This window comes from Ambystoma mexicanum, chromosome 10, assembly GCF_040938575.1.
Source record: "Ambystoma mexicanum isolate Mex_15411 chromosome 10, UKY_AmexF1_1, whole genome shotgun sequence".
Taxonomy (NCBI): domain Eukaryota; kingdom Metazoa; phylum Chordata; class Amphibia; order Caudata; family Ambystomatidae; genus Ambystoma; species Ambystoma mexicanum.
This window is the reverse complement of record NC_090932.1, coordinates 1,415,094,068-1,415,117,953: the sequence shown is the minus strand read 5'-3', so window position 1 is coordinate 1,415,117,953 and position 23,886 is coordinate 1,415,094,068. Positions and strand designations below refer to the sequence as shown.

General features: G+C 43.0%; 1 protein-coding gene across 1 annotated transcript in view; it reads right to left on the bottom strand.

The window, feature by feature from the left end:
* SART3 (spliceosome associated factor 3, U4/U6 recycling protein) overlaps window positions 1-23,886 on the bottom strand; it is a 559,753-nt gene that overhangs the window by 285,284 nt on the left and 250,583 nt on the right. Inside the window, exons 7-8 of the mRNA XM_069619464.1 lie at window positions 13,134-13,289; window positions 12,716-12,854 (exon numbers count right to left, since the gene is read on the bottom strand). Coding sequence (XP_069475565.1) covers window positions 12,716-12,854; window positions 13,134-13,289 — 295 coding nt within the window. The remainder of the gene's footprint in view (window positions 1-12,715; window positions 12,855-13,133; window positions 13,290-23,886) is intronic.

Here is a 23,886-nt window from a genome sequence, read left to right as displayed (position 1 = left end):
GTGATTTCGGGGTACAGCTTGCTTGAGTTGCATCGTTTGTTTGCAGGGCAGGAGTAGCCAAGTGTAATTCAATTACTGAAAGTCTTCAAGCCGGTCATTTCGAAAAATATTCGGAAGTTTTTCATGTGTACTTTGCTTTATAATAAGCCAACTCAACCCAGTGTTGGTTTCCAGTGGTGGTAGAATATTTTTCCGTTACTTGGGTTGCAAGCTGGCCAGCATCTTATCAAAATGGAGTGATCACCATTCTCCGATTTCAGATTATAGCTGGTATTGATTTTCTCGTGAAGTCTTTTGGACATGAATATGTAGTCAATAATTGCAGTCGTCGAGCCACGAACACAAGTCGGGGTTGGGCAACCAGAATTTGCACCCATGCAGTCCGAGCGGAGTAGATTTCTGCTTGCTGTTTCTTTATTCCACTGTCTAGCTCGTGGGGAGATCATATCTTCAAGGATGTGCCAGTGGGTGTCATATAGGTGCATATTTAGGTCACCACAGATAATGAAGTCGGGGTAATTCACAGCCGCTAGATCTATTGCTGTGAATACTGATGTATAAACGTTTCGTCTGCCATGGCGATAGGGTTCCAGTAGATGTTCATTAGTCCCCAGATCTCATTATCACAGAGGCCGGTCTTCAACATTTTGTGCAGATGGTTTATACAACCTTGTTGGAGTATAGTTAGTTGCACCCATGGGTGCAGGTTTTTAGATTCCAGTATTTCCATGTTCTCGCCAGTTTTAATCATAGTCAGGACACCTGAGGATGGACGGCCTTTTGGTCTATTTATTGCTGGATTCATTAAGATAGTGCATCTGTCACACACTGGTTGTTCGTATAGCCAGGATTCTTGGATACAGATGAGCTGGAAATGCACAAGTTCTTGATTAGTTACTCGAAATAGGTGGCCAGGCCCTCTTGTGCTCCATGAGCATAGCGAGAATTGAGAAGTCCTTGGTTTGATTAGTTGTTACTGCTGGCCACTGTAGTTATCATGCTCATTTAAAGGACAATCTTCCAAATCTTTCCATATGAAGTGTTGTGTGTATGCCGTGTGTTGAATTTGCGGTCTAGTGTCATAGTGTTTCCGGCATTCCAATGGTGTCCGATTTCCATTTTGTCACTGTAATCCCCTCGAGACTGTCAGTATATGACTTCTCAAGCTGTTTTTCCCTTAATTGTGCGATTAAATTTGTCATGTGGCACTACTGAACATGAACAACACGTTTCTCTCCACCATTCGTTAGTTCGAATCCCAATTGTTGGAATTGCGGCTTGTTTTCTATCATCAGTTGTACCATGCTTGGGGATTTAAAATCGATCCATACTTGGTCCAGGCTTGCATCTTCAATGAATTCAATACTTTGGATGTCTTGAGACGTTAGTTTCCATCTTATGCATCACCTGCAGGAGCCGCAAGACGTTTGTGCTGTTGAGGATCAGATTATCCTGTTGTGTTACAGTTCTTGTCAGTTTTATCCTGTTTTCAGTTTCTTATGAGGATCAACACAATTAAACATATAACTGTTGTGAAACGATCCTTAAACTTTGAGAGTTGGATGTGTTTCTTCTTTCATCTGAATTTCGCGGTCTGCAATCCTCTTGTGAAGTATTATGTTGGGGTGGCCTTTCTACTTCATAGGACTGATCTAGTTGATCATAGTCAAAGTTCGAGTTGTGCTCACACGAGAACTCTATCCCGGAAACCTGTTGGGAGTGTTCTTCATCATATTGATCAATGATGATCATTGGCTCATTTTTTTTTATTTACTTGTTTGTAATTACAATTAGCAATTTTTACAAGAATCTTTACTGTTCCTACAGAGCTAAGAGATTCACTGAAAAGGTAGGCATGGCCAACATGACGTAGATATGCTAGAAGAAGCTGTTATTACAGAGAAAACGGCATACAATGTCTGGACTTAAAGGTTCGATGTTCAAAAGGTCAGGGTTCGAATAGTCGAACACCTGTAACAGATGTTCATTAGCGTCTGATTCAGTTCACCATCCCCCCTATAGTTGGTTTGAGACATGATGTCGCCTGCAGTCATACAAAGGTTCGAATTATTTTCTTGCCCTAGTTACCAGACTGGGAATTTATTTTGCGGAATGCAGCTTCCAAAATGTTTACTGTTGCTAATGCCCATGATGTTTTTTCACCGGACATCAGCCTGTTCCACCATGTTCTTCATCATATTGATCAATGATGATCATTGAGCATTGGCTCATTTGTATTTGCCCTTCTTAGGAGTTATCGATCTCATCATCCATATACATTGACATTCATCAGTTCTTCTTGATGGGCTGACTTGTTGGTCGGAGGTCCACTTATTGGGAGAACTATATATTGCTTCTCGGTGGGCCAGATGGTTAATGAAGCATCTAATAGGGGGGCTGTGGTATTCTTTCTGGCGATCGCTTCCAGTTGCAAGGGTTGCTGATGGGGAGTATCTCTTGTTTTACATCTTTTGGCACCTTTATTGGAAGAGTGAGATTTCGAATGAAGGCATGCCATTTTGTCTTTTTTTGGGGGTAATCCGTGAACTTTGTTTGCATTCTCTGTACCAGGTTTATTACTTTTGTTGAAGATCCCGTAGATTGCAGGGCCTTTGTTCACGGTGCTTGATTTCATGTTGTGATCTTTATTACTTGCTTCAATGTTATTTGTTGGCTGATTACTTCTAGGCATTTGGGCTATTTCTTCATCATTTAGGTCAATACGGTTGACAATCGTAGCCGTTATATCAGTGGAAGGATTCAATGTTATTGCTTGGTTGGCTTCCTTCGTCGGGCTTGGAGGTTTACTTCCGTGATAAGACACTTGGATTTGGTGACTGAGTGTTTGGTTATTATTTGCGGCTGTCGGTCTTGGGTTCTGGGTGAGTCTGTTATCAGCAGACATTGTGCTGAGGCCATGGGTCAGATCCGTTTTTTCTGCTCTATTGCTTCTCGCTATGTCGAAAAGTCTTGTTTGCCACGTGAGGCTAGCGTGAGCTTCTACATCGAGACATTCCAGTATTTTATTCATCATGGCTTCCGAGTACATTTTTTTGAGTGAATTGGTGCCTGGAGAGTGGTTTAGTCTTTAACGGCCTCTAAGAGCGCATCTTGCATTTTCATGAATGGGATGAGCGATTGTGAGGTGGTTGCAATGAGCACATTCTGTAGATCTAGCATCGAAGTTGGTATGGAGGCCATTTCTTGATGTAGTGCAGATTCGCATCTGCATTTATTTCTTAAATAGTCATTAGCTTGTGCACATGGTCCTACCTCATTGACCTGGACGTGGTTCTCCTTACTGGGGGTCCTTGTAGGGACTCCTGGACGTGGTTCTCCTTACTGGGTGTACTTGTATACGTATGTCTTTGCAATTGCTGTATGGTATCTTGCTCACTGGAATAGGAGCGAGTTTCTCTAGGTGGGCCCGAGGAGCGAGCATGCTCAGTGTATTGTATCTTTCCAAAGACGACTTTTCGTTTTTTGTGATTCTGCATCAAATTCTCAATTTCTGCAATATCAAGAGATAGCCTAGCAGTTCTTGTATTTTGATGGACTGTTTCTTTGGGTTTGTGTTTGAGAGGATCTCCGGCTCTCATATAGAGATTGCCATCGTCGTTTAGCCAACTTGGCTTTATCTTTTGGGGATATGTCTGTTGTGTGCATTTCCAAAGTACTTTGCTGTGCCTGTTGCCCAGCTAGATGTTTCTCCTCAATTTTGGCATCGTTCAGTCCAGGCGTCAGCTGTTGTACAGGGAGTGGCGCCATCAATGGTGGAGCAACCAGGATCGAATGTTGCACTATTGTCGAATCAGAAGGTGTAGAACGTTGAGGCTGGTTGGAGTTCAACGGTTCATTGGTATGAGATTCTGACAGTGTCATCTCATCTGGGAACTGGTCTTTATTTTGTTTTGGAGTCGTCAGCGTTTCAAATAGAAAAGGTTCCAGTGAGCAGATGCACTTTTTCCAAGGGAGTTTCGCTTTGCACTCCTTTGGGCGGCTTAGTTGAGGCGTCTTTTTTTGGCGTTGTCTAGATATTTGAGCTTTCTTTTAGGGTGGGGATTTGCTCGCTACCTGGGATTTGTGTTGGGGCTTTTGGCCCTTAATTCTGTTGTCGTTTGTTTTATGTTATGTTGGCGGAGTCATCCAGACCCTGCCTCAGTGAATAATCCAATGCAGGGTCATATTTGTCATATTTTAGTAAATTTAATGAAGGAGTGTCTGGTGTAGACAAGGTCTTTGTACGCAGCTGTGTTCGAGGCTGAGCCTTTTTTTCCTCGAGGTTACGGCTCACGGTCTGCAGGATATTGTGAATATTTACTTTCCTATTTTCCAGAGCCTGAAGAGATCTCTGGAGTCGAAGCAGAAAGTGTGGTAGGTAGGACCATTCCTTGTGGTTCACAGTAGGTGTCACTAGAGGGAGCCGTGGGTTCATTCGGTTCCGTGTTGCGTCGTTTGACATTGTATTGTTTACATCAATCCCTTCGTGCCTTTTAATTTCACGTTTTCAGCCTCTGTTGCCGCCTTTTATAGTGATAGGAATCGAGGAGGTTTTGGAATTTCCATAAAATAAATTCACTTTAATGTGCTGTAATTGGTGTGAGGCTCGCTTACAGGGTTCGAGGGTGGGGTTACCCACAGTCCGCGCATGCAATGACGCACAGGACTGAGACTGCATCTCTCAGGCAGACTGAGCCGCACTCCGGATGGTGAAGGGAAGAAGTGTCCGAAGGATTGGCCTACCAGGAGGGGAGGCCCAAGCGGTGAGGTCGCGTCCAGGTAATCAGCCCGAGGTGCGTCCCAGATTTTTTAGACAAAGTTCATCAGACGTGCATGGCTGTATGTAAACAAAAAGGATGGGAGTCCCCTATACCATGGACCTGGGGAGCTAATGCACAAGAACTAGAGGAAGGTAGTCACATGGATAAGCACAGAAATTATTTAAGTACTCATATCACAGATTGGAGGTCAAAAGAGAAGAGGTTAAGTCAGGTACATAAATATCAATTCATATTTTAATAATAATCCAAAACATTATCAAAACACATTATACATTCGCAAAAATATCAACATTAAAAATCATTAAGTTTAATAATAATGCAAAATGTTTGTATCAAAGCCATTGATAAAAAAGTGTTTTGAGGTAGTAAATTCCTCAACCAATGCTAATGAAAATCATGCAAATCTATCTCAAAATAGGTTAATTTCATTCAAAACAGAGATGTTGTTGCAAACAGTACTATAGGCAAATAAAGTGTCAAGTGCCAAAGTGCTAAGTGCCAACTGTAATTACAAACTATGAATGCAAATTATTATGTTTCATACATATTACAGTTTCGGCGACATAATTCTATCTAGTTCATTCAATTTGAACTGGTAGTCGCCTTCATCAGGGCGCACTAAAAAAAGTACAAATCACATTGAAGGCCTAATGGTACAAAAATGTGTACATAATTAATAGGTAACGCAATAACTTTCATAGAGGAAACGATGAATGGTTCCAAGCTTGATTGTAGGTGTCAGACCTAATGAAAGCATCACCCCATAATAAACAAGAATTAATAAAACAAATAAAGTGAAAGAGAAAAAAAGAAAAAATGGCAGAAGTTAGAATAAAAGCCACTGACTGAACCTCTAACAAGTTAACACATCCAAACCATTGAAAACAGACAATCATTGCAAAGCGTGTTCACCTAGATTAGTCCGCAATTTGGCGCAGAAAGTCATCATTTTATGGAGGTAGCCCAACATAAGACAAGATGAAAAACCAATTGACATCTGAGGAGACAAAAAAGAGAAAGTGGAGTTGGAGAGATCACTAGATTATCTCAAACTTCAACACTAAATCACAGCAAAACCTAACCCAGGGCAGATACTCCCCTACATTGTTGCAAACGCACTGACCTCTAATTCAGGAGGGAATTCAAATTTGAAAGGCAAGTGGTCAACTGAAGAGACATGGCACTAGGTGGAGTCCAAAGTAGAAGGACATTTCAATGAAGGTCAGCAATGGCAAGCTAGTCCTTTATGTGGGTAGCCTAATGAAAAGAAAAGAAAATACTGTGCATCAGATGAATGCGGGTTACCGCGACATAAACCACAAGGCATGAATCCCTGTTCAAAATAATAAAATATAATAGGCGTACTGTTGCCCCAAAATCTGTATCAAGTGCGTCAGAGGATAACTACATAGGCACTTTAAAGTGTACATCGCGCAAAGATTTGAGCATTAATGCATATTCATATCAGAAAACCGCCCTCTGGGCCCCAAAGTTGTAATGCATTTGGCAGAGTTCAATATGAATGCTAGATCAATATGGCTGGCCGTATTAATGCCCGGTGCTGCGGCTTCTCAAGAAAAAATTCTAAAACTACTGGATCAATGGGTCTACCAACAGTTAAATTTGAAACACGGGTTAACCAAGTGGTATGTAACCCTGAGTGCCCAGCATGGTAATAAGTCAAAATGCCTGGTGGTGCTGCCTACACCGTTAAACACAGAATTTAGTTCCTAAATATAAATCCTAACGAAACGCCCCCCCCCCCCGTAGCACTTACCGCGCGTAATTTCAAGCTGCTTCAGAACGTCTGCATTCAGTCGTCGCAAATGCGAACTGAAGCAAGGCAAGCCCGCCGGACGTTTAAGACCGACGCGAGATTAGAAAGGGAAATGGGACTACGCGTTGGGCATCTTAGCCCGTAGGAAATAGAGGGGACTGTGTATGGACCTGTCACCGTGTAAAGATATACAGTGGCAGAGCGAGAACCGCGGGCGCGAGCAAGTCCAAACTGCACAACGCTTGCAAATACACAGACAGGATGCAAAAGTATGAAAAAAGGTCTGTGCGCGGGACATGTCTGCCCGCCAACACTAAAAAGGGACTAAAGCTGCCCCCCACTGAGTGTGATCCAACATTCCTCAACGAAGCCAATATGGTGAAGGTATAGTAAGGTATTGTAATCGACCAAGGTATTTGTAGATAAAACTGTCGGTTTTATCGACTTATGCAGAGGCAGGGTAAGAACATTAGAACATATAAAAATGTGTAAAACTGAAAACAGATTAACTGAAATAATGGAAGTAAATTCTGGTAGCCCAACAATTTGAGCCAGATCAAGGGCGTAGGAAATAGGGAAGGATAAAAAGGTACAAAAAAAAATATATAAGTTAGCCAAAGCAGAACCTGGGGGTCAGAATTAAAGCACGCAATGGAGCCTTTCTTCTTGGCGGTTGAGACCTGTCTCATAGCTAGTGGTGTTGTACATCCACCATTGTTCTCTTTGTGCCAGGCGAGCTGCTGTATTGTTGGAATCGGTGCCCAAGACTTTTTCCAAGATGCACCATTTAAGGTCGTTACAATTATGTTTTATTTCCAAGAAGTGTGTGACCAGCGGGGCCGTAATGGTTTTATTATGTATTTTGGATTTGTGTTCGCTAATACTCATTTTTATGGGCCTAGATGTTTTTCCAATGTATGTTTTGGCGCATGGACAGAATATTACATAGATGGCATTTTTGGTATTACATGTAGTGTGGTGATTAAGGAACCAATTTTTCCCATTTATCATAACTGTTGTGCCGGTCATTGAGGATGCGCACTGATTACAAAAGCCACAAGGATAATGGCCACAAATAGGTTTGGCACCCCACATGTTCAACAGAGTATTCTGTGTTGGTTCAATGCTAGACCTTTCAGCTTTGGTCAGCCAACTTTTCAAGTTTTTCCCTTTCTTGAATGCATAGATAGGGCTCGCAAGGTCCGGATTGTTCAATTGAAGTGGGTGCCAATGCTTTGTTTGGTCTTATGATGGTATGTGTTGAAAGTCATGGCACAGACTATCCGTTCTTTTGTGATGTTTTCGCGGATGGGCTTATCCAATAGGATCTCACGATGTTGGAATCTAGCCCTTTTGCGGGACTTAGTAATTGAGAGGGATAGCCTCTTTGCTGGAGTCTATCTAGGATGATGTTAGCCTGAATTTTATAGTCCTCAACTTTTGAACAATTCCGCCTAGCCTTGAGGAACTGGCCGTAAGGTATACTCTTGCGTAATGATTCAGGATGAAAGCTGTTGAATCTCAAGATGGTATTACGATCGGTTTCCTTACAGTACAGATCAACTATAATCTGTCCTCCGCCATCTTTGATTAGTAAATCCAAAAATGGCAGGGACGAGCTGTTAGCTGACATGGTAAATTTATGGTTGGCATCCATGGTATTAATCCAGGGAAGAAACAGGTGACCAGCTTTAGTTTTATCCCATATGATGACAATATCATCGCTATACCACTTATAGGTTTTCATAGCGGATTTAAAGGGATTGACGTCAGACAGAATACACTTTCTCTCAAAGTTCCACATGAACAAAGTGGCGTAATTGGGGGCAAAAGCTGCCCCCATCGCCGTGCCTTTTACTTGCAGATAGTAAGTGGACTTAAAACGGAAGTAGTTTCGTGAAAGGGCTTTTCCAACAGTCTACTAAAATTTCACTGTGAACTATTTGGACCCCTGTGCGTAATTCCAAAAAATCTTTCCTTACTTGTAAAGATTCCATTTTAGGAATATTGGAATATAATGATTCTACATCTAGAGTCGTCAATCTGTCTGTATTGGAGTCAAAAGGGAACCCCTCTAGATGCGTAATGGCATCAGTGGTGTCAGAGAGATTTGTTTCTGTGGATGCTGCCAAAGGTTTGAGAAAATAGTCCAAAAATGTACCTATGGGTTCTAATATAGAGCCACACAAGGACACAATAGGGCGTCCCGGCGGATTCAGTATATCTTTGTGTATTTTGGAAAGTATATAAATGAGGGGGGGGTCCTAGTCCCCTTGATGGCTTCATTGAGGAATGTTAGATCACACTCAGTGGGTCAGCTTTAGTCTCTTTTTAGTGTTGGCGGACAGACATGTCCTGCGCACAGACCTTTTTTCATACTTTTGCATCCTCAGTGTCTGTGTATTTGCCAGCGTTGTGCGGTTTGGACTTGCTCGCGCCCGTCGTTCTCGCTCTGCCACTGTATATCTTTATACAGTGACAGGTCCATACACAGTCCTCTCTCCTATTTCCCTTTCTAACCTTGCGTCAGACTTAAAACGTCCGACGGGCTTGCCTTGCTTCAGTTTGCATTCGCGACTACTGAATGCAGATGTTCCGAAGCAGCTCGAAATTACGCACGGTAGGTGCGACGGGGGGGCCGTTTTGTTAGGATTTGTATTTAGGAACTAAATTCTCCGTGTTTAATGGTCTAGGCAGCACCACCAGGCATTTTGACTTATTACCGTGGTGGGCACTCAGGGTTACATACCACTTTGTTAACCCGGGTTTCAAATTTAACTGTTGGTAGACCATTGATACAGTAGTTTTAGAAGAGAAGCCACAGCACCGGGCATTAAAGCGGCCAATCATATTGATCTAGCATTCATATTGAACTCTGCCAAATGCATTACAACTTTGGGGCCCAGATGGCAATTTTCTGATATGAATATGCATTAATGCTCAAATCTTTGTGCAATGCGCATTTTAAAGTGCCTATGTAGTTATCCTCTGACGCACTTGATACAGATTTTGGGGCAACAGTACACCTATTATATTTTATTATTTTGAACAGGGATTCATGCCTTATGGTTTATGTCGCGGTAACCCGCATTCATCTGATGCACAATATTTTCTTTTCATTATGCTACCCACATAAAGGACTAGCTTGCCATTACTTACCTTCATTGAAAGGTCATTGCACTTTGGACTCCACCTAGTGCCATGCCTCTTCAGTTGACCGCTTGCCTTTCAAATTTGGATTCCCTCCTGAATTAGAGGTCAGTGCGTCTGCAACAATGTAGGGGAGTATCTGCCCTGGGTTAGGTTTTGCTGTGCTTTAGTTTTGAAGTATGAGATAATCTAGTGATATCTCCACCGCCACTTTCTCTTTTTTGTCTCCTCAGATGTCAATTGGTTTTTCATCTTGCCTTATGTTGGGCTGCGTCCATAAAATAATGACTTTCTGCGCCACATGCGGACTAATCTAGGTGAACACGCTTTGCAATGATAGTCTGTTTTTAATGGTTTGGATGTGTCAACTTGTTAAAGGTTCAGTCAGTGGCTTTTATTCTAACTTCTGCCATTTTTTCTTTTTTTCTCCTTCACCTTATTTGTTGTTTTGTTATTTCTTGTTTATTATGGGGTGATGCTTTCATTAGGTCTGACACTTACAATCAAGCTTGGAACCATTCATTGTTTCCTCTATGAAAGTTATTGCGTTACTTATTAATTATGTATACATTTTTGTACCAGTAAGCCTTCAATGTGATTTGTACTTTTTTTTTAGTGCGCCCTGATGAAGGCGACTTCCAGTTCAAATTGAATGAACTAGATAGAATTATGTTGCCGAAACTGTAACATGTATGAAACCTAATCATTTGCATTTATAGTTTGTAATTGCAGATGGCACTTAGCACTTTGGCACTTGACTCTATTTGCCTATAGTACTGCTTGCAACAGCATCTCTGTTTTGAATTAAATTAACCTATTTTGAGATAGATTTGCATGATTTTCATGAGCATTGGTTGAGGAATTTACTACCTCAAAACACCTTTTTATCAATGGCTTTGATACAAACATTTTGCATGATTAAACTTAATGATTTTTAATGTTCGTATTTTTGCGAATGTATAATGTGTTTTTTTATGTTTTGGATTATTATTAAAATATGAAGTGATATTTATGTACCTGACTGAACTTCTTCTCTTTTGACCTCCAATCTGTGATATGAGTACTTAAATAATGTATGTGCTTATTCATGTGACTCCCTTCCTCTAGTTCTTGTGCATGACTGTATGGACGGGTCAGCACGCTTCTTATGGGAGGGTTGGTATATCAAAGGCTGGGTAGCCCGCAGTCTCCACCGGCAATCGTATGGAGCACGGCTGGATCAAAGGGTAGACAGCCTGCAGTCTCCAGCACTCCTTTCTTAAGGACCAAACGGGGGTGCTACCGGACTAAATTGTTACACGCTTTCAGTCTCTTTCTTGCGTTATGGAGGAATATAACATGCAGATTGAGTAGGATTGTGAGATTTGATCTAAAGTTTCAGTGCAGGTGTTACATCTGCTGCTTACCTCTCTGTTTTTTTTGCAAGAGGTCCATCAATCCTTGTTCGCAGGGCTAGAATAGATGAAAGATAGTGAGCCTGCAGGCCCGAACATGCAGACTGCCACACACTCACGACCACACTCCACCGTGTTCCTACAGCTGGTACTGCCAAACTGGAATGACTGGCCTTGGCCTAATTGGACAAACCAGATTGGATGTGTATGTACAATTATATTACTGACTGTGTTTCTTGGGAAAAGCCACAATGGGTGTGCTCTTACAGACGCTGCCCTAACACGTTACCACTTAGCAGAGCCACATGAAGCCCCAACTGTGCATGTTCAGTATGCATGTGCTGCCTCGCTAAATCTCATGCATGTGTGAACAGCAGCCCACATGTGGCAGTGTTTGATATGTGCACTAATTGTAGCACTTTCTCTTGCGGCATTTGAACAGCTACTACAACACATCCTGGCACAACGAAATCGCAGAACACAACAACAAGGGACACTGGGTGACAACTAACCAAAGCTAAGTGCTACACTACCTCATGTGTGTCTATTATGTTACAGTGCCTTTGTATACTGTGATAGTGTTATTGTATGTGTGTAGAGTCAGAAGCAGGGATGTATGTTTGTATGAGTGCTGTGTAACAGCTCTCTGAAAGTGTGCGAAGTTGTTAAAAACGTTACTTTAACATTCTCAACCTATCCATAACCTCCCCCTAAACCTCATTCTGGTTTCCCTACTTCCCCCCCTTCCTATCCAACCATAGTCACCCTAACCCTCCTTCCCTGCTGGGGTTGCAGAGCCCTGTATAAGCAATAACCTGCAGCAGGTCCCAAAAACTGCAGTGGGGTGGTTGGTTCATGCCACTCCTGCGCCTCGGAGCTGTGGACCCTGTCACAGAACTGTATGCAAAGTTATGTTATTTTATGAGTTGTGTTGTAATATTTGAGCATAAATACAACGGGCAAGGTACTTTCCGGTGTCATGATTTGGCTGTACTGCTTATTAAATGCAACTCTATTTTCATTACTGGTGGCAACGAGTAGACAGAGTCTGGTTCTGTTAAATAAGTATTTAGCTATGTGATGTTTTTTAAAAAAAGAACAAAAAGGAATGTTATCACTTTCTCAAGCGTTTACACAAAACATAACATGCAACAGACACATAATCTCTCCATAAGTAGCATTTTCTGTAATGTCGTGAATTGACGCAGTGCACAGATGATGGCTTGAGGGCCACTTATTTTAGGTTAGGGGTGGGTCACTTTTCTTTTGGATGTCCTGGCCTATTTCTTGCCCCAGTCCGACCGTGGGCATACCATGACCATTTGGAGCGTCTCACTAGCAACAACCACCAATGTGGGACTTCTTTTGCCATGGGACCAACGTTAAGCAAATCTGTCTTGAACTAGAGCATCTGTAAAGGGTCAAAATGTTAATGGTCATTCATAAGTCTCCTTTGATGGGCTGCAAAAGGCCACAAGCATTTGAACACATGTGAAAAGTCAATTCTTAAGATTTTGTTAGCAGGTCTAATGCACAATGCATTTGCTGTGATTATAAACTGTCATTCTGATACCATACACCTAGGGTTGCTGCTGAAAACAGCACTTTCTTACCAGACACTTTCTGATGATCGGCCCCGTGCCTCTCCATTGCTAAGAGATACCTTTTCCACAATCCAACCATCCATGGACAGTTTCTAGCAGCTCGATCGTGCGCGGACAGGACCAGATCTTTCACTTTCAACTGTCTGTCCTGAAAACATGGAACATGCACACTATTGATCATTTATCCTAAAATGGTATTTTAAAACAGAAATCCAAATGAAAATGCATGCTGCAGTTTAACATTATACATATGTCTATTGTGTTTAATTTGGGGTCCCATTTCTTATTCATCAAGACCAATAAAGTACATTCATATTCAGACATTACTTATTTTTGACTGCACTTTTTAAAATCACTCCTGGCCCGTACCCTTTTCTGTAACTACAACCAACACATTTTTTTTTTTAAATCTCCCAGTGTTTCTTACCAGATAGTGAGTGTAACGGGCCCAGAGATCAGGCACAAGGCAGTTTTCAGCAAGAGCACGCTCAAACGTTAACTGAATGCGGTCCGGGTCACCTTCCTTTAGCTCAAAATCAATGTATGCCTGATATTCAGTCATCTTTGGTGTTTCTGCATTCAACTAATAAGCACAAATCAAAGAGAAATTAAAATGATTGACTGCACATTCAACTAAAAAGCATAACGCAAAAAAAATGCATAGCACACCTGTTCACAGTACAATGTTCTCAGCCTAAACAGTACTATTCAACCAAAAGTATATTACCGTCTAATTTTATTAATTTCCTCTCATTTCCTATTGCTAGGTGAAATTATTGACGTGTGTCCTGTACATTACGTAATTTGTGTCACTAAAAATTCTGTAATACACTTCCTTCAAATCATGGTTTTGGGTCATAATCCCTAAACAGGGCCTTAATCCAGCACCTAAAATAAAAGTAGGGGACCTGTTACGTCAAAGGTCTAATCTGTGACATATCAGAGTACCTTAACTTTGATGCTTAACCTGGCTAGGTTTTGGAGGTAAACAAGCATTGCCAAAGCCAGTAGGAATGGAAGATTTACTTATGGTACCCAGCAATGCTAAAGTCAAGAGGAATGCAATATTTCTAATGAAAATCTTCTTAGTACAGGTGTGTAGCAAGTTAGTTGTTCTTTGAAAGGGCACGAGAGCTTTGGAGAAGCCTTCCTGTAGGGGCACAAGCTGTTAGGCTTGGGTGACTGGATTTGGGTGAACACCCAAACAGCAAAAACAGTACCCCAAGAACAAAAGAGCGACACAGCAGGGTCAATGTAAGTTTATCAAGAGTCCTACAGTACCTGTAGGGTGAAGATGATGCAGCTGGATGCCTTCCCGATGCACGGCTGTGAAACCGTCTCCCTTTCCTCGGTCATGACGACGAAAAGGGGGACCCCGGATGTGGTCATACAACAGTAGTCGTGAGAGGGCCTCGCCAGCAAGGAATTCCTCTTACTCCTGCATCGGTTTGCGGTTTTTGGCACCTTCTTATCAGCGAACAGTCACTGCCAGTTGGAATCTTCTCAATTACTCAGTCCTGCACTCTGGGGAGGGGATTCTTGCTTGTGGAGGTCCACGCAGATGCCACCGAAGTTCCAGCAAGATTCATCAACAGCAAGATGATGCACTCCAAGATGGTCGCGGTATCCCAGGTATTGGGATTCTGCAGCCCTGGAAGTTCAGAGGACAGCTCAAATTGAAGGTGGTTTGGAGGCTGGTATGCCCACCAGCCTAAATGAGTCCTTGGGTGAAGCTTCCCAGTCTATTCAAAAACAGGGTCAGGACAGAAGGGTGCTGAAGATCCTGCAGGTGTGTCTGGTTGGCTTCTACGGAGCTTCATTGCCAGTGGTCAACCTAGCAACCTGTCCCAAAAGCCTTGTCTTTTACGCAGGAACCCATTCATTCTGTCATGTGGATATGTCAATCACCTAGGGAAGGATGTCCTTGCAGGACAGCCAGCCTCCCAGTACAAACTGGTTCCAGCCAGGCATACTTTCATACAAAGACCAGATTAGTTTTGGGCTCCCCCTTCACTTCCTGCTGCAGCAGACACACTGGCAGGCGTCACAAAGGAATTCCAAAAGGCAAAACTCAAAGAGGACACGCCCCCACCTGGAATGGTAGAAGAAGGGCCAAGAATTAACACACTAACGAAAAGCGCTGATAAAAGAAGACTGGTGCCATTTTGGTAAAATGGTCACCAAAGGGTGCTGCACTGCTGCTGTGGAAAAAGCCTGCGAGTAACTTGCACACAAATGGTAGAAAAATGTATCCACACCTACCAGCCATTTAGGGATCTATGTGATAAGGTCACAAATAAAATCTATTTAGGGATCTATGTGATAAGGTCACAAATCAAATCCTGCGGCCGAAAATGCTGTTTTCAAAAATGCATTTTTTTTAGATTTTTTTAGCACATTTATATGTGTGGGAGACTCCCCCACCCCCCGGCAGCCCATCAATATTCCTCTTACATTATATTACCCTAACCCATCCCCAACATGTGTTAAAGTGATTTTATTTTGTAAACAGTCTTTTTTACAGTGGGATTTTTGCAGCAACCTCATCACTGGATATGCCATTTAGGTCACAGGAGCACTGGAAAAGGAGTTACATTGTATCCCCTTAGCACTCCACATGGGGTGATTCTTAGGAAAGATTTCTCTTTACTGCATCTTGCCTTACATTTTTATGGACCCCCACATTTTTTGCTTTTATTTTTGATCCTGACCTTTACTTTTTACAGTGCATTGAAGCCTTATGTCTTTTGCTCATCTGTTATGGGGAAACAGACATGTTCAGGCTGTCAGTACTGGGAAACATTGTTTCCTTTAGTCATGCAACTTTTTTTACTAATTTTAATAACTTGTTATCACTTGTGCTAACTTTTTATCATTGTACAATGCATTTTACAATGCAGTACAATGGGGTACACACTTTGTTTTGCCCTATACTAACACTCAAAGGATGTGGGTGTGCTAAATGGACCAACTAGTGGCAGTAGTGACTTTTTACCATTTTTTGGTGCTTTCATTTTAGCCTTAGCGCATTTACAGTGTTTGGCTACCAACTGTGATTAGTGTCCAAACATGGCCGTGCCACATGGTTTTTCGCTCGTCCTTTGACCATCTTGTTCTTTAGCCTTCTTCCTGGCCTGTGAGGCCAGGAACATCCTTATATGGACTTCCAGTGTCCAGGAAAGCAAAAGCTTTTGTTGGGCTATTGGAGGGCTATGTGTGTTTGCTGGGACTGTCTGGTCCCAATCCACAAACGAGGGACAGAGGGACAGAGGGACAGAGGGACTGTGCATGCGCGTCTCTGTGCGCACACGTGTCTGTGTGTGTGAGTGTGGCTAGTCCTGCTATTGGGAGTTCGGCTCTTACCTCGCTTTTAGGATACGAAGAGGACCCCTGCACCCATTCTTCAGAGATCTTGGAGTAACCTAAAGGAGCCAGGACTCCTGTCCAGCTGTGAGACTTGTGAAGAGACCAGAGAATCAACGGAAGGAGGCGGTTAGGGAGAATTCTCATTGCTGTGCTAATTCCCTTCAACCTTTGGTATATATGATATGATAGGGCATTTATAACGCGCCTATACACAAGTGTTTCAAGGCGTGACGAGGCAAGGGAGGCGTTAGGGAGAATTGTCATGAATGTGCTGATTCCATTCACCTTATAGAGCCCCAGCAACTTTGCTGGATTTTGAGGACTTTATTTTTACCTGGAAAGAGTGAGCCTTTTTTTGTGTGCGTTTTACATTTGTGTTCTTTGACTTTGGAGTTTTAAGATAGCTCCCAAAAGGCATCTTTTCATGTATGTTACACAGCACCCTCAGACTCCCCAAAGGTTTAAATACCTTCTCTGGGATTAAGTGTTTCCCAGAGAATGTAAAGTGAAATTGACTTTACTTGTATTTCCAAATGTATAGACCCAGCACACACCATCTTACAATGGGGTGCCGGAGTGGTTACATGGTATCCCCTGTGTCGAAATACTCATGTAGAAGTCAAATGCTACCCTTTCCTATTGAAAAGGCTGGTGGCAGTGGATTTACAACGAACTACCATGATTTTTCACGACCGCAAACACCGGTAGCTACAAATCACAGGAGCCATGTTTTTTCAAGATGGCGCCTTAAGCCCCTTTGTTTAAACAGGTCCCGGTCTTCTTTTTTCGCCATTTCTTTTTGGAAAGGTCCTTCTAGTGTTTGTCTCTGCGTGCCAAACCAGGTTTGGTCCCTTTGTTTGTGTGCCTTTGGCGGGCTTCAGGACTGAAGACCGCCTCTGGCGTCAGAGTATCTGAGGTGGCCAGGAAGTGAGGGAGGTGCCAGAAATTCCCTGTGCTTAGTCTCCTAGGAGACCCTAAGGACAGCCACCTTGCTGGATGAGTGACAGCTAGGCTGGAATGAATGGGAGAAAACTTAAAAAGCGAGTCTCCAGGACTGCAAGGCAGTCGACCACTGGAACGAAAGAACCAAAGACTAGCTGGAAGAGGATGGCTATTGCAACTCCTGGAACGTTGGTTTGCCCGGTGAAGCCCTGCTGCAGGTTCAAATTGCCAAACTCCATTCGACAGAGAAGCTCCTTCAAGGACGGCTTCTTCCTTTGAGTTGGTGGGACCAATCAACTCGTAAGACACCTGGATACCATTCTGAAGACTGGCTAGGATTAACCAGGGAGAGTGACACCAGTTTGTGTTCTGGAATCTACAGCGACTCCATTTTGTTCGCTTTCTTCGACAATCCCGTGCAGTGCAGGAGTCCCCCTGACGTCCTCCCTCTTGGCCCCACGACTGAGGCTCAGGAACAGCGAGATCTGCAGGATCTGCCAGGAACTCAGACTTCAGCAGCATTTGTTTCTTCATACAAAAGGTACTGTGCCAACCCGATTGAGAGAACGCCACACTCGCGGTGAAATTTCGTGAAACTTTCCCAACTTGCAGGCCTAATCAGCTTGGGACCCAACATATGATTCTTTTTTGCCAAAACTACTTCTAAGAACTTTCGCAAAGACTATCGTTTGATACCAGAACTGCTCTTTCCTATTCAGAACACTAGCCCATTGACTTTGGCCTGGCCTATTGACTTGAATTGAACTCCTCTGGTGAACTGAAACTATTTGCACTGTCTAAAAATTATATATGATCTAGTCTACTTAGCTTGTGCCTTTTGCTCCTTTTCCAAGTACTGAATTGCTATTTCAGGGGAGCTCAAACTGTCTCAAAACCTTAGAAGTTTGTATTGAAGTGTATTGGTGTATAATATTAAGTTGTCTTCTCCTAGTGAAATGTTTTCTAAATGATTGTGTAATAAATTAATAAGTGTTTTTTACCAAGAAACCTTGAGTACAAGTGTGTACTTGAACCACTGTGATTGAAAGTCCTTTGTGTAACTACGTGTACTGCTCACATTCAATCTTGAGATAAGCCGGGCTGCTCAGCTCACTACCAAAAACTGTGTGGTACAGACTCATACCAAAGGTTGGTTTGGCTAACACCTGTAGTCCTAATTGTGTGTAGTGGTCCCAGAGGGTACTGCCTGCAATTCTGCCTAACTGGAGGGGAAACAGAGGGAAGACAGACAACAATCTTACTATGCCAGGTGACATTGTGATCGCGCAGGGGAGGGACAATGCAGTACATAGGATAACAGTAAAATAAATAAAGACCATAAATTAAAGTGCGGCCAGCTGGTGGCAAATGCAAGGGTAAGTGCAAACATCAAGTGTCAAGTGCTGGTAGGGGGCTGTAGGGATACAGAAACAGTCCCCGAGTGCAAGGATTGCCAGGGGGGCAGTGTAGGTGTGCAACTGGCGGGGAGGGGACCTGGGCCCGAGGTCAGAGGGTTGCCAAGTAAGTTACAGCCAGGAGATCTGCGGGGGAGAGAAAGCAGAAACCAAGAGGAAGGTCTTGAGGTGCTTCCGGAACCGGAGATGGTTCTCCAAGTTTCAGTGAGACAGGGAGGCTGTTCCAGAGGGAGGCCCCAGCAGATGAAATTATGTTCTTGCTGTATATTGTTTTACCTCATTATTGTATGTACCCACCACTATTTGTATATCTGGTTCTTGTATAACCTGACTTGTATTTCTGTATATTATTGTGCAAGCCAAAGTTTTCTTGCATCTCCTGCACCCTGATATCCTTGGGTCTGGCGCGCATTACGAATAAACAAAAAAGAGATCTACCACCAAATCGTTGCTTGGAAAAACAACTGACCCTGAGGGAGTTGGAGGCAGATGAGCGAAGAGCTTGAGAAAGAAGATATTTAGGAAGAGAGAGTTGAAGGTATTGAGGCCCCAGGCCCCAGAAGGCCTTGTGGACAATGCAGAGGGTTTTGAACGTAATCCTCACTGCCACTGGGAGCCAGTTCAGAGATTTCAGTCCTGGAGAGATACGATCCCTGGGCTTGAGGTCAAGGACAAGTCTTGCAGTCCTGTTGCAGTCCTGTTTTGGATCAGTTGCAGAGGGCCGAGAGTAGAGGCAGGCAGATTTAGAAAGGGGCTGTTGCAGTAGTCCAGCCTAGAGAGAACGAGAGTTCTGGAGACAGTGAGCTTCTGGGGGAGGGGGGATGGGGAGGAGGGGAGGAGAGGAAAGGAAGAATACCTCTGAGGAGGTGCAGCTGGTAGTGTTGACTTCTTAGAGATGTGATGAGAGAAGGAAAGTGTGGAGTCGAAGAGGACCCCATGGTCTTTAGCCTTACAGGTGGGAGCAGAAAGAGGGCCAAGAAAGGCTGGTCAGAGAGTGACAGGAAAGGAGGGAACAGGTGTGCCAATGAAGAGAATCTCGGTCTTACTGGCATTATGGCAAGATCACCCAGCTTTGAGAAACCCAGCTCTTTTACTGGACTTAGGACTTTTTAATTTTAACCCTGGAGTGAGTGAGACCTTTTTCTCATTCTCTGATGCGTTTTTTAAGCCTGATTTGGATTTTCTTTCCACTGTTTTTGGAATTTGACAAACTCCATAGCCATCTACTTTTTGGATGGGGACACAAATCACCTTTAGTGGAGTGTCACAGAGAAATCCATAATTTTTCTCCTAAGGTTTAAATACTTTTTCTTGTGTGAACTACAGTTCCCAAGAACAGAAAAGTGAAATTGACTTTACTCACCTTTTCCCTTTGTAGGTCTAGCACACCCCATCTATCTTATGTGAAGAGCTGGGGGGTTACTTAGTAGCCCTTTTTTCCTAGATTCTCATGAATTGTTATGTTACCCACGCTACTTTAAATGTCTGGTGACAGCGGTTTGTGTTTTTATACTGCAGGCTGAACCCTCAACTGCAGTAGAGCACCCATGGGTGACCATTTGTCAAAATGGCGCTGGTCTTTTTCCGCCATTTTCTGTTTGTGAGGTCTTTCTTGGGTTTTACTCTGTGTGTCGAAACAGACTGAAGCAGTTTGTTCGTCTTGCCTTTTGGCGGGCTTCAGCCCTGAAGCCCGCTCCTGGCTCTAGTGTGTCTGGAAGGACAGGATGTGAGGGAGGGTCCCGGAACTCCCCTGTCCTTTGTCTCTAAGAGTGCCTGAATGCAGCCAGTCCTGTTTGGCTGTCTGGCTGTCCTTTCATGAAAGGGAGAAACCGACTTATAAGGTGAGGGTTTTGGGACTAAAGGCAGTCTCAACCACTGGGAGAAAAATCCAGAAGAAACCATTAACGAAGCTTGCTGCATCCTCCTGGACCTTTGAATTGCCCGGTGATGCCCCGCTGCTGTGCTGAAAGTCTTCAATTTCAGACAAGCTCCGGAATGGACGACTTTTCCCCTTGGGTTAGTGGCACCAACTAAGCCCGAGATGAACTCCACTGGACCATCTTCCCCGACTGTCTGTACTTCTTCATTGCTGCAAAACCCGAGTGCCAGGGGTTGAGTAATCCGTAGACTAGTGAAACGTCTTAAATCCGGGTAGAAGTTCCAGGAGTCTCCTAATGCCCCTCTAGAGCTAATACGAGCAGCGCTCGAGTCCCCTCACCAGAATGCAAGTGATTTTCTACAAACTCCAACTTTATGCAAGACTGTTTCTGATCTAAGAAGTGCCTCAGCTCAATAGACTGTGTTCCAATTGACTTTGGCTGTCCTGGCTCCCTGAAGATTCTTCTAGTCCAGTGACTGATATTGTTTGTTCCTCCTAGGTGGTAACTTGTTTTAGACTGTTACTGCTAGGAAAGGCTTGTCTAGATTTCATTGTAAGATTTAGTTGTCCTCACATATACCGAGAACCTGTTTAAACCTTTTCCTTCCCTAAACCTTTCCTTTCTGCAACCTCAGCATCTGCAAGTGTAACTAGTGTGATATATAAATGCCATTACTGTCCTTGCGATTGAAGTCACCTCAGGGTGTAGGAATTATGTAAGAAGCATATCCAAAGATTATACACTAACTTGTTCTGAAAAGTAATTTTAAAGTAGATTTACATTGTTGCATGAATTTCCTTTTTAAAGAACGCTTATTTAAAAATTGATGTTAAATAAATAAATATTTATAACAGAAACCTTGAGTGTAAGTGTTACTTGGCTACTTGTATTTACAGGATTTCGTTTGAACAGCTCACATTTACCCCTCTTGAGATGGGCCTAGCTGCTCAGTCACACTACCAACTTGTGTAGTACTGATGTATACCAAAAGGTGGGATGCCGAATACCAAGCAGATAAGTGTTGTGTAGTCTCGCACAGTATAACTGCATCAATTCTTACCTAACGGAGGCCTGGCGATCAACTTCTGCTGCTGTCCTGGTGGAGCCAGGTCTTGCTCGTGATCTTCAGCAGTCCTGTGAAGGAGCCGAGACCCTTGGGCTGGAGGGAACATCCATTTGTGACGTCTGCTCGGTACCCTGTGAAGAAGAGCCTTTGGAAGCTTCTCGGGACTGTCCTTTGGCTGACCAGCTCTGAGTTTGGGCTACCGGGCTGCCGACGTCACCGTTCTGAGTTGAGGCCTGGAGCTTGGGGGATCCTCAGCTTGTCTCACAAGACTTGCCTCTGCAAAATCAGTTCAATGGACCCCAGAGACCCTACCTTCATTTATTCCTGCATCACAAACCGTGTCAGAACTTTCCTGAACTTTTGGGCATACAGCCCCAGACAACTAGGGGAAGGACTTTTGAAGTTAGAGTTAACTATGTGGACCTATAGTACATGAAACTAATCTGCACTTTCTTTACAGGAATTTAATTTGTATTGTGTCCTATTCTGGTGACTGTACATACATAATCTATTATAAGTGGTGTGTGATATTTCTACCTGTTAGTAGTCATTTTTCATAGTGATATTTGGCCATAAATAAATAACTATTTTTATACATACTGCACGTGTAATTTGTGATTCCCATTGTGTGTACTCATTGTGGACTCTTTACAAGCTCACCACCTCTTAAGACTTAGCCTAGAACTCTTATCACTGCTACCTTGAAATGGTTTGGCTAGAGCTCCCCAGACTTGTCCCCGTCACAATATATGTTGGCCTTCTATACATCTGTCCACCAGGCCAAGTATAGAAAATCAGTCTTAACCGTGGTGTATGCTGATCCCACAAGTAAATGCATTACTGTATAATCTGTTGAAAACAGGATGAGTGCGCAATTACCGATAATACGATAACCATGTCTTTTCCCTTTCTAACGTTGCTACAATTGTAACTGCGAACAAACACAAAAGTGAAAGTGCCCTTTGAAGTGTATTATCTAGTATTCCTAAGTGTTCTACCATTACCGTCTGAAGTATTTAAAGTGATTCTGTTGTAAATATAATACATATATATCTTTTGTATAAATATATGTGCAAGTATTTCTTTGCTGTCTAAGATTCGGAGTACTTACCTACAGCTCACATCTTCCTCTTAAAATAAGCCTGACTGCTCTGCCACACTACCAAGGTCCTCAGCTAGTAGATACTAAGAGTTGGGGATATACAAATCAATGGGATAGCTTACTAAAGTCTTACTGACAGTAGGACTTTAGGAAAACTCCTTTAACAGTGGGTCAGAAGAGCCTGCCTCTTCCTTGTAGTCTCATTTATCTGAATTAAAAAGTAGGTTACTAATATATTGTGTGGATAATCCCTCACTGTGCTACTATTTTCGTGTTACAATGTACGTTTTTACCACTGTGCTCCCCTCCTACAAGCAAAACATTGGTTACTGTCAAGATGGATTTCTAAACTCTGGCCTGGTGGACAGTGTTTAGGAGGCCACCTTGTTATAGTGAACAGGGGAAAAAGGAAACTCTGGGAGTTTAACCAACCCAAAGAAAGGTATCATGGAGAGTGGTCAAGACCAAGTCTCAGCAGCGGTGAGTGGGGTCAGGGTTCCACAATGAGTCCACACAGTGAAATACCTAATGATTATGCTTAGACAGGTAAGTACAAAAATGTTCCATTTATAGTACGCCCAGAATACACTAGAAAAACGAATCAAGCGGGTAATGTTAGCACACAATACTACAAATATAAGACATACACTCACAGTTTGTTAATAAATTACATATAATTCCCCTGCACCCCCCCAATACCTGAAAGGAAAGGTAATTAATTAGGCAATAGTATCAACAGATCACAGAAATGAGAGCCCTAACTTAAAGTCCAACAGTGATTTGAATGGGGCTTTGTGCCCAAAAGGTCACAAAGTACCTTTAAAGTTGGTAAAAAGTTAGGAAATGTTCTTGTAGATGTGAAGATTTGGCCAGAAGACTTTTAAAGAGATTTACATGCGAGTAACATACTTTTCCTATCTTTTGGAGTGCTTTTTCAACAGGGGTTTCAATATCAATGGCTTGTAAAACAAATCAAAGTTCTTCACAAACTTTATAATAGAAGAGATAGGGACACCGGTAAGTATTGAGACTGCTTACTGCCATACTCAGATTTTTCCCCAAGGAGTTGCCAGGTCAAATGGCAGTCACTGGAGGTAGGTTTTCCCACCGCTTGATCCAATAGAAGATGACCGGGGTTGCAGGTGCAAGCAAATTTTCAGTCGGGTGCAGCAACAGAGAGAAACCCTTTCCAGTGGAGAAATGCAGCAGGCACTGATGCAGGACTTCAAGGCATTATATCAGACAGGGGGACAAGGGGGGAGCTGGTTCCAGCAACAGTCACCGTACATGGGCGACAGTAGGCGTCTCAGTTGTCGCAAACAAAGGAAGCCTTCCAGAACAGGACCCGCCAATGCTGGGGCGCTGGAACTTTGCAGGAAGAAGACTTGTAGGACTAGGTGGAGACCCCC